General features: G+C 40.2%; 1 protein-coding gene across 8 annotated transcripts in view; it reads left to right on the plus strand.

The window, feature by feature from the left end:
- sox6 (SRY-box transcription factor 6) overlaps window positions 1-5736 on the plus strand; it is a 123309-nt gene extending 117573 nt beyond the window's left edge. For all 8 annotated transcript variants that reach the window (XM_088370863.1, XM_088370866.1, XM_088370868.1 and 5 more), the window contains one exon: window positions 302-5736. In XM_088370863.1, coding sequence (XP_088226989.1) covers window positions 302-608 — 307 coding nt within the window. In that variant the 3' untranslated portion in view covers window positions 609-5736. The remainder of the gene's footprint in view (window positions 1-301) is intronic.
- The last annotated feature ends 6430 nt before the right edge of the window (window positions 5737-12166 follow it).

Here is a 12166-nt window from a genome sequence, read left to right on the forward strand (position 1 = left end):
CCTTTGAGACTTCTCAGTTTCCCCAAAATAAAGTTGTAATTTACTATTAAAAATGACCTACAAGCAGACAATTTGTTTGTACGAAAAGACATTAGACATTGCTACATTTTCATGTTGACTGCATTGGGCACTTTATAGTATAGTGACCCAGACCAAAAGTGAGCTGAGTGATGGTTTTAGGTTTCCAACAATTCAAGCAACGAAAATGTAACCTGGAAAGAATTCAGTTACCCAGAGCATTTACACAGAGCTACATTGAATCCAAACAAATCAAAATCTAATGTCCCTCTTCAACATTCAGGCAACCACCACAGATTCCCATCACGACAACGGCCAGTATGGTCTACCCCGGGGCCATTGCCATGGCAACGACGACGCCCTCACCCCAAATGACATCAGAGTGCTCAAGCGCATCAGCAAGTCCTGAGCCAACCATCCCCGTAATTCAGAGCACCTTCAACATGAAGCTGGAGGCCAACAACATAGCCAACAACAGCGAGACAGTCAACGGCGAGGACGACATGGACATGTATGAAGACTTCGAGGATGAGCCCAAATCAGACTATAGTAGTGAAAATGACACACAAGAGCCGGTCAGCGCCAACTAATGGACGCCTAGCCGCAAGGGTTAAGACGGCACCACCAAGGTTTGAAAGTGCTCACAAGGAAGACGAAAACATGATGCAAGCCAGCATGCACATGTGGCTTCGGTAATCCCCCAAAAAAGCTATTTGGTCTTAAGCATTTCTTCGCGTGTATGTGTGCGTGTGTGTGTGTGTAGCTATACTTTTTTTCTCATGTCATTGTGATCATGGACATCAAAAACAAAATGGCTGTGACCTAGAACAGAACTTGAAATCAAACATTTGCTCATTCTTACGGTTATTGACCTTGTTTCTGAACCATTTCGGGACATATCATATGTGTCTCACTCAGGTATCGTGTGCCAGCCAACAGCTTGTGAATGTGTCTGATCATTGTGGCGACATCACCAGTACAAAAGGTCACAAGATTCCAAAATGCTTCAGTATCGGTACAATGTATGCTATTAAACTCCCGAGGTCGTGCATCACTGCCACATAAGTAATTTATAAAGTTAAATCAGTGACAATTAATCCAGATTCATTATCTATACAAATACAAGTCAGCAAGTTGAGAACAGTTTCCTGTAATAGTGACCCAAACCCTCGTCCAACAAGCTCACAACAAAGAAGTACCGCATCTCCGTTCACTTTTTCCCAGTTTTACTAGCCATTCCCAGTCAGCAATATGATAATCTGAGTGATTGTAATCAGGCCAGAATGCTCCAGGGCCAACAGGGCGCCAATCCGTCAGATTGGAAGAGCAGCAAAAGGCAGCTTTGGAGGCATTACAATCTCAAATTGTGTAGCGACACAACATTCTCTTAAACGCTTTAGCCCCATTTGGAGGGCAAGTTTAAAGTCTTAGCTCCTAAACTTTTTTTTAATTCTTTTTCGACATTGTAAATCTTAAAACGGACACTAAGAAGTCTTAAAGCGAAGCACAGTCATTGGGTCGACGGAGTGACTTGATTACTGGCGCAGTCTTAAGACGTGAGGACATTTGTATAATAGACAACTTAAAACATTGCTCAAGTGCACTTATCATCATTATGTCCCCTTTTAAACCACATCTCAACAAGGGCCTTGTTTTGTCTATGCTTAGGGTGTCCAAACCTTTTCTTGAAAGGGATGTTTACAAGAAAAAAGGATGAAGGATGTGTGACATTCTTTACCTTTAAACACCGTGTAAAGTGAATTCAAAAGTTTGCTTCCAACTATTTCACACGTTTGAAGATAATTGCTGATGTAAGACTCAATTTTGGAGGTATAGCTTTACACCATTTGAGTTTTACTGTTTTTTTGGGGACGTGGCCAAAATGGTGCCAACTTACCAAGTGATGCAGGAGTTACCTGTCCCCATTAAAACAGATGCCTGATAAATTTGGATCTATTTTTCCAGGTGGTAGTATGACACACCGTGTCACTTTTCACGTTATTTAATACATTTGGTATTTTTGTAAATCATTCAGTTTTGGCAGGCTTGTGAACAACTCTCAAACATAGACATTTATATTCACACAGGGTCTTCAAGAAAATAGTGCTAACAATTGCAACTGATGCTATTCAAAATATTATTTTAATTGTAGTTTCTTGAAATGCTGTTTTTTGAAACGATTTACAAATTTAGTTTCTTCCGCACTGTAGTGTAAAGCAGGCAAACGACACGGGCCAATCCTATTTTGTTTTGTTTTTTCCTGAAAATGGCCCCTGAGCCATAGTTTGGACACCCTTGCTCTAAAGGCTGACAAGTGACCTCCTTGGCTCAATAAAGCTTCTTGAGCAGTCAAAGCCTCCATTTTGAGACCTAGATCCTCTTTATAGGGCACAAGGTTTAAGTGGCTCCCCCCCCCACCCCCCCGCCTTGACCCCTGCCCGGAGTAGCCCAAGTCCACAGGGGGCGCCATCTGGCTCTGAGAGAACACACAGGGCCAACAATAGAAGCGAAGGTGCGCGTCCCTCCATCAAAGTGCTGGAAGTGAGGCCTCGGCAGGGCTCGCGCCACGGCCCGGTCGCCAGGCGCTGGCGAGCAGATGGAACAAGTACATCAAGCTGTGGGGGATTATTAAAATGACTGACGACTGGATATCATGTGAAATGCGGCATTATTAATGCATGACTTGGGTTATTCCCCCCGCTTGCCCTTGAATCCGTCCATGTTACATCCCACCGGCCCATCACTAGATCTCCACTACATTTCCTCCCAATTGTTAAACCTTTGTAACACTTCATCCTAATTTCGGACGCATCTGTCTTGTGTCTCATGAGTTATATTTTATTTATTGTCCTTATGTTCTAAACTTAAGCTACAACACACACAACATACGATAGAGTGGATCTCCTGACAACTTGTGTTCCTCCTGTCTGCTGGTGGTTGGACGGATTTGTTTGTGATTGTAAATATCGTCAATATGACCATGCCTCACATATTCAATGGGGGCTACCTTCAAAGGACTGAAACTTGACTCTGCTCATATGGCGAAAAGACAGAAAAAAAGAAAAAAAAACTCACTGGGGAAAAAACAATAAGACGAACTCATAAAGGAGAAGCTGTTTTAGAAGTGTTTGAAGCACTGGATATAAATTGTATTTTTGATCAATTCTGATTAATGTGAATCTGTTTGAGGATTAAAAAAAAACACACCATGAATTAACTAAAGTCCCCAGTCGGACTCATGTGGGTTTGCTCTCACAGTTGCCAGATTTTAGTTTTTTTCTGTTGTTGTCTTTTTAGTTTATTTATGCAAATGGTGAACACTTTGCTGAGGCTGCCTTTGAGAGAAACTTAAAATTTAGCCAGGAAACACCAGAGTGTTGTTTATGAATCTATTGTTGTATTTATTACAAGCTACCAGAATTGTCATTAAAACATCAAAAGGACAATCAGCGAACCAGAATGAGAAAAAAAAAATGCCTGATGAATTGGGAGTTTAAAAATTCACCATCTCATTTAAATTTTATTGTACATATCTAAGAAATCTATTTTTATTTGATTATTTAGTAAATAAGTTATGTATGTGGCTAATCTATTTGATTTCGTTCATATTTTTCTGTGAGTTTACCTTTGAAAAAATGTCATTGTATTTTGAGAAGATGCTGAATTACACATCTGGCTGAGTTCTGATAATCATTCCTGGACTAATTCAAATCAATCAATCAAACAATCAATCAATCAAAACAAGCTACAATGGTGCCTTTAGATACGATTTTAATTCCTTCCATAATTCAAAACAGTCGTATCTCAAATCATCCTTTGGTACAGAAACGAATGGAAAGCCATTAATCCGTCACAAACTCTCCAGAAAAAAAAAAGAACAGTGTTGCAATGTGTTTTTCGAGAAGGAAAATATTACTCTATTATAATTTATGAAATGCAATGTAGTAAATACTTAAATAGAATGTTTGTGCATCATGATAATTTTAGTATGCACAATCTATATCGCGGTCATATAAATAGTTTTAACACCGTGATTTGTTAGCCCGTCAATGCCATTTTGTATCATGTGTAAGCATTAAGCTAGCGGAAGATAATGTTTGTTTGTTTGTTTTAAATAGTAACAGTAAACTTCAACATTAAACATCTTGAAGCCTCTTTTTTGAAGAATATTGCCTAAATATATCTGGTAAACAGTACCAAGCAGTACTCATAGCTGGAATGGTTGCTCACAGGTCAAAGGAAAAAAATGAATGAAAATTTGTATCTCAAGGCACCGATGCATCGCTCTTCCAGTAGAGTAAAAGTAGTGTATTCACTTCAACAAAAAGCACTTGATGTAAAAGAATCAGATCTTAATCGGGATACAACTTAACAGCACTAATTGGTGACAAACAGTCGTGCATTGACATCATCAAGTGTGATTATTTTCAACACACTTGCTGTTTTCTCTCATTTGAAAAGTAAGAATATGCATATATTTATTAGTGGCAAAATGCTGTTCTCTTCTTGCCAAGTGTTTTCTTCTCATACTTTTAATGAATAATTTTTTTATCCATCCATGTTTTCTCGTAACCCTCCATGCAAATGGATTGACTGAACAACTGAGGACAAAAAGCGCATATGCTGGTTCAAACCTTTTACTGTAGTTTTTTTTGCTTCTTCTGTCGGAGCGAGGAATATGGTGGGAATATTGTGTGTTAATTTAATCAGCACAATTCACTGACATGCTGGACTGACTTATACTAGCTGCTGTTCAGAAGGGCAACATAATGTTTGATGTTGTTCTATAGAGGTACTTTTTGCTTTGTAGTTGTCTCTCAAGCAACACTGTGTCAGGCTCTTCCTTTACCCGAGCCTTGATTTCTCTCTTTTTTTCTTTTTTTTTTTTTTTATTAGCTGGCAGTCTACGTAAATATATGAATATACGTTTCCCCCCCTGACAGGTACCTACAGTAGGCAAATGGAAAGTATTGTTTGGGTGTTATCTGAGAGAAAAATAATTACATAGTGTCTGTTGCTGCTTTAAAAAAATGTTTATGTCTGAATATGTAAATAGTTTATCATATCTTGTACAGTCCAATGTAAAGTTTTTAATTCAACTTAATAATGTTGCCATCATTGTGTTCACATTCTTTATACATGACAAAAGATTATTTGCTATGTGATATTGCTGAAAAGAACAAAAATGTTTGTTTTGTTTGTTTGTTTGGCTTCCTTGTGTCCACCAGCAGCTCTTTGGTTTCCATGTTCAGTATTGACGTGTGCTAAACTTAAGGTGAATCTTTTGGCAGTGTATGTGAGCGTGTGTGCTTGCGCGTGTGTATGTGTGTGTGTGTATGTGGCGCAATCTCCCTGGCTTTGGTAGTATTACTATATAAAGTTCAAACAAACCGAGACGTCACTAAATAAACAATATATTTGGGTGCATTTAGGCATCATGAAAATGTGCACACCGTCTAAAAAAAATAAAGAACTAAATGATCCCGGCAAGAATCAGTTGAGGCATTTTATGGTGTATTAGCATTACTGTATGTGTCAATCCATTGTAACGATATGACAGGAGGCTGGCTAGCGGCCTGTTTACTACGCTCATTTACCTCAAGAAGTTCCTCCCTTTGTGTAAAAGAGAATAAAAGTGTGTTGCAGAGAGCTTCTCACATCACTCCATCTTTTGTACTGCTGTTGACACTTACACATTAAAGAGGCATTTTGTTTAAACACTGGACTACCTCACTGTCTCCTTTACTCATGGTATTTTCACTTGTCTGATTTTCAGTCATCCAAGTTATGGTCATTAAATTAAGGCGACTCGACAGTTCTTGTTCGCTGCAGACGTTTCCCTTTTAATCCAAAAAGCTTCTTCTTCAACAAGGAATAAATAAGAAGTCTACACACCTAAGATTTAGAGCTGAAGATTAAAGGTAAAATGTCTTCAACAAAGAAGAAGCTTGATTCAACCCTTAAGGTGATAGACACTCTGGACTGGTCACCATGCAAACAGGACATATAGGTTATGCCAGTGTTTCCCAACCTTTTTTCATTCACGGCACACCTTTCCATTGGAAAAAATCTCGGGGCACACCACCCTGTTAAGGTTTTTCCCTAATGAAGTGGCCTGTGATTAGGTACACCTCACGGACACTTCAATAGGTACACTACACGAGGTTAAAAAAATAAATTAATTAATAAATAAATAAGAAAGTGTGACGAACCCTTTAGTGAACGATTCTTTTGAACAAATCTTTGGAGTGAACCGATTCTAAAGATTCAGTTCACTTAAGAACTGGAATGCACATCACTAGTACAAAAGAGTGCAGACGGCCAGGGACTGCCAGGTCGAACTAGCTGACTCGTTAGTGACACGGGCTCTTGCTCGGAAAGAACTTGGTTCGGTCCCAGGTGTGAGCATATACCGAAATGTGCTTTTAGATTTGGAAACTCGCTGCGTACGCATATGGAAACAATTGCAAGTATTTATGTGTAAATACATAAGGTGGCCCGCCCCCAAGTTGGTGGATTTTTCCCTAATGAACTGGCCTGTTATTAGGTACAGCTGAAAATGGCGGTTTACCTAATTGAGTGTCCGAGTGATGTCACAGATCAACCAGCCAATCAGAAATGGGGGGTGAGGGTGGGTGTGGCACTTTTCACTCAAACCAGGGTTGTCAAGCTCCAGTCCTCGAGGGGCTGCGTTCCAATATGTTTTCCAAGTTACCCTCGTTAAACACACCTGCGTGAAAAGATTTAGCTATTTTCACGTTCTGCAGGAGCTAAAACTTTTCACGCAGGTGCACTGAACGAGGTAATCTTGGAAAACATGTTGGAATGCGGCCCCAAGGACTAGAGCTTGGCACCTGTGACCTTTTGACCATGATATTTCTCTAATAAACTGGCCTGTTATTAGTAGTAGTGAACGATTCGGTGAACGATTCTTTTGAACAAATCTTTTGAATGAACCAATTCTAAAGATTCAGTTCACTTAACCGGAATGCACATCACTAGCACAAAAGAGTGCAGACGGCCAAGGGCGTTCAGGTTGAAATTGCGAACTGGTTAGTGACATGGGCTCTTGCTCGGTAAGAACTTGGTTCGATCCCAGGTCTGAGAATGCACCTAAGTCTGCTTTTATTGTGCAATTAACCCTTTATTAATTCATTTATTTTTTTACCCCATGGTCAAAGCTTAAATGAAAGTGAAAAGTGCCACACCCACCCTCACCCCCACTTTCTGATTGGCTGATCTGTGACATCACTTCGACACTCCATTAGGTACACCGCCATTTTCATGTGTACCTAATAACAGGCCACTTTATTAGGGAAATATCATGGTCAAAGGTCACAGGTGTCAAGCTTTAGTCCTCGGGGCCGCGTTCCAACATGTTTTCCAAGTTACCCTTGTTAAGCGCACCTGCGTGAAAGGTTTTTGGTCACTTTCATGTTCTGCAGGAGCTAAAACTTTTCACGCAGGTGCACTTAACGAGGGAATCCCACGGACACTCCATTAGGTACACCGCCATTTTCAAGTGTACCTAATAACAGGCCACTTTATTAGGGAAATATCATGGTCAAAGGTCTCAGGTATCAAGCTCTAGTCTAAAATGGCGGTGTACCTAATGGAGTGTCCGAGTGATTCCCTCGTTAAGTGCACCTGCGTGAAAAGTTTTTGGTCACTTTCACGTTCTGCAGCAGCTAAAACTTTTCACGCAGGTGCACTTAACGAGGGAGTCACACGGACACTCCATTAGGTACACCACCATTTTAAAGTGTACGTAATAACAGGCCACTTTATTAGGGAAATATCATGGTCAAAGGTCATAGGTGTCAAGCTCTACTCCTTGGGGCCGCATTCCAACATGTTTTCCAAGATTCCCTCGTTAACTGCACCTGCGGGAAAAGTTTTAGCTCCTGCAGAACGTGAAAATGACCAAAATCTTTTCACGCAGGTGTGTTTAACGAGGGTAACTTGGAAAACATATTGGAACGCGGCCCCTTGAGGACTGGAGGTCTCTCGCTCGGTAAGAACTTGGTACGATCCCAGGTGTGAGCATATATCTACATGTGCTTTTAGAATTGGAACCTCGCATTGTATGCATATGCAAACAAATGCTAGTATTTATGTATAAATACATAAGGTGGCCCAGCCCCCAAGTTGGCAGCGCAAACCAATGGATCACGCCCACTACCTAGAGGGCGGGGTGAAATCCAATAGTGTAGGGGGCCCTAAATAATAAATACTTGCAATTGTTTGCATATGCGCACAAAGCGAAGTTCCAATTCTAAAAGCACATTTCGGTATATGCTCACACCTAGGATCGAACCGAGATCTTACCAAGTGAGAGCCCGTGTCATTAACCAGTCGGCTATATCGACCCGGTAGCCTTTGGCCGCCTGCACTCTTTTGTACTAGTGATGTGCATTCCAGTTAAATGAACTGAATCTTTAGAATCACAGGCCACTTCATTAGGGAAAAATCATGGTCAAAGCTTAACTGAAAGTGAAAAGTGCCACGCCCGCCCTCAACCCCACCTCCTGATTGGCTGGTTGATCTGGGTGAGGTCAACTTGAGAGTTGTGTGTCGAGCATCCAGCCAAATTTCCTTCATTACGATTCAGACTATTCCGGTCGGTACACACGATCTACCTTTCAGATGTTGACCACCTCGAAGCATCATGTCAAATGTAGTTTTTCTCATTTTTGTTATACACAAAGCTAGGTCAGAATAAACACTGTCACAACGGCACTGAGGAATTGCTGCAAAAGATGTGTGTGAAACATCTAAGTAGCAGCGGATTGTTCAAAGCACCATAAATCAAAACATAATTTTCCAAGCCTGCATGAAAATTAAATAATTACCTGCAGCAAAGCTCTGTTGTCCATGCATTTGTCTTATTTACATTATGTGAGTGAATGTGGAAGCTCAACATAAAAAATAATAACAATAATAAACTGCTGAGTGCAAGATATTTAAATTAGGAGGATGGGAAGCATCTTTAATGTCTTTTTGAGCATTGTATCATTTATTGTTATGGAGGGAAAATTATCCAAGGGGTGGTGGTAGAGGGCCAAAAAACACCAAAGTCATCATCATTATTCTAACTAAGTGCTCATTATTATTATTATTATTACTGTTATTGTTGTTGTTGTTAATAATAATAAACACAACATTTGAACATGATGCAAATAAAACAAAAACTCCAAACGTGACAACAACAATTATGATGGCAAAGTGAGGCCCGCTCAGATGAGCCTGTCACAGTCATTTTTAATACGGCTGCGTTGTTGCAAAGCCACAGGATTACAATTTCACAAGTCTGATGAGCAAACATTGAGGTGCAGAATGAGTGGAGGCATATTTTACGCACTCAATGCTACAGCGCTTGCACCCAGCAAATTTTTCAGGCAGCCCCATTTCCCTGAGAACATCTGCTATTTATCAGATTTTCTCATTAGACTTGAGTCATTACCTCATTGTACAGACTTTGGCAGTGGCATTCCAGGGCCTCTGAAAACAGCTGACTTGTTACGAAATGTGGGGACGCTTCCACCGAAGCACAACAATACTTTTTCGCTGTTTCAATCCATTTGACTTGCGCACTTGCGCTTCCATGTAACTGTGTGCAAGTTCATCCCAAGTGTCCTCCACATGTACACAAAATGAGGGTGTAAGAACAGCACAGCCCCTTAGTGCTGTTTTAATCCTTGGAGGTGAAGGACTTAAGGAATCTTGCTCATTTCACAGATGGTTTCAAATAGATTAGTGTGGAGCAGCAGCAGCAGCAGCAGCAGCAGTAGCAGCGGCAGCTCCCTGAGAAGAGCTGACCCACCAGGCTCCCTGCCCAGCTGCCAAAAGCCTGCGCCTGATGCTCACAAGTGCCTTCCAAAAGTCCGACAAGGTTAAACTCAAACTTAAGCGTCCTCAAACGGCACGCTGATTGGAAGGTTGACTCCCGACACAGTTTGAGCAGTTTTAGGATCGTTTGATTGTGACCGCTTGACTATTAAGGCTGGATTTAAACTGTGGGTGGAAAAGCTAAATTCCAATTTAGTGTGAATATTTAATTTGATTTTTTATTTGTGTTTTTTGACTGAGTGGGAACTGAACCAAGAGTGGCTCTGAAAGAAAATAATAGCACAAAAATGACCTCACAGACAATGTTTTATTAACTGTCCCACTCTTGATAACACAAAGATTGTTCACAGAGAAAGAATTACATAAAAACTCCATGCAGGTTGCTTTGTGGTAAACATTAGTTTCTTTCTTTCCATTCTTCTTCAGTAAAAGCTACAAAACAAAGTGACAAATAACTCGTTTTCAAATCAGATGAGTAAAAACTGGTCAAATATTTAAAAAAACTAATATTATTAAAAGTGAAGACAGTTTGCATTTCTAGTAATGACACGAATTTGATGCACAATTTGTCTTCACGGGCCACATAAAATTATGTGGCGGGCCGTATCTGGCCCCCGAGCCTTGAGTTTGACACCAGTGCTTTACATGCTTACTTAACTTGAGCTGTGAGAACTGCGAACATCTCAAGTGATGTCATGTAAACTGATTGTTTGACTTTAAAAATGAGTGTAACTTTTGAGGACTTTCAAATGTGTTTAAGTATACCCTGGCTTTGCGATTTATTGTTATTATCAACCTTTTTCTGAAAGAAGGTGCCATTATATATTAAAGCCCATGCTAGATTGAAAACATGAATTCAGGAATAGCCATATTCTGACATACCACATAAAAAGTGGTGTCTATGTCTACAGCAATGGACAGTTTGGTCTTGATCCAAATGGGCTTGTTTGGCTCTACCGAGTGTCATTTTAGTTTATGGTTTGTTGTTTTTTCCCAAAACTCGTAGGCCTGGGAAATATTGCTTGACCGCTTCCTGTATCGCGCCAAGACAATGCGCTGCGACACAAAGGCTTTCACTTGGCTCCAGAGCCACAATAACATGTTGTTTTATGTTCTTCGCCAATAGACACTGGACACAATGCATCCAAGAGACATTTCAAGTAACAGAATAAAGGAGTGAATCAGCCTCGCCGTGCTATTTTGAAAAGGCCGAGCCTGCTGCTAGAACTGGACTCCGTCCGAAAAGGCCTGACACAATCCTGGCGAGGCTGAAAAGGCCCAGTTTAGACTTCATGTGCAAAGACAATGGCCCAGTGGGGAAAACTCGACATGCTTTTGTTTAACTTGTCATTCTTTGGGGCATCGCTGTGACCATAGCCTAGCGACCATCTGAATGTTATTTGTGCCTTTTTGACCCATATTTAGGACAGCTTTCACAGAACAATGCAAAGGAGGGACAGGCCCCGAAAACCCGCCAAACCATCTTGGACCGGCTTCCTTTTGACTGACATCATGGCCATGCTTTAAAAAAAAAAAAAAAAAAATGTCAAATTAAATGTTAACATGAACACATTGTTGAACCACTGTAAAGGCCTTAAACATGGAAGTGTATATGGCATCCAGACGTATCAGAATGATTTCAAAATTTGCATAATTTGGTGGGTGCAAATGCACTTGCGTGATGAAGATTGAGGAAATCTATCAAAGTGATCTTCTGTGCACAGTTGTTAGGAACACTGGCTTGCTAAATGAACTTTTGAAAATCCACATGGGACAATATTTCAGAAAATGTAATTTTGCAAACTGTTTCACATCATTGCACCTCGTCAGAGCGCTTGTCCCCCAAAGCATTTAACTAAATTTCTGTGGGGAAGAATAAATGTTCAACGTGTGTGTCTGCAACCTTTTTTTGACAAATTAAAAAAAAGAAAGGCTTCATAGGATATGTGTTATCCTTCCCAAGCTATCACTCAGCTCTCTCATGCATGTGTGAATTACACACCTTTATGAATATGTAAATGTTGAGAATGCCTCATTAAATCGTAATTCATGCATTTTTTACATGCCCAATACTTATACAGTATAGTCTGATGAATTATCATTTGAAAAAAAATCATCATCATGTTTTGAAAGGTTTTTGATCATTTTGTATAGTTGAGTGAATATGATTTGTGTGGCTTTTTATGTCGATATTGCCGCAGCTGTCTAATAACCAGATCTATGAATTTCAACGCTGAATAAGCAAGAGTACTAATGTTAAGACATCCCTTTTACATGTAGATTTGTTTTCATATTCAAA

Source organism: Syngnathus floridae, chromosome 3, assembly GCF_059516105.1.
Source record: "Syngnathus floridae isolate MCC-2025c chromosome 3, RoL_Sflo_1.0, whole genome shotgun sequence".
Taxonomy (NCBI): Eukaryota; Metazoa; Chordata; class Actinopteri; order Syngnathiformes; family Syngnathidae; genus Syngnathus; species Syngnathus floridae.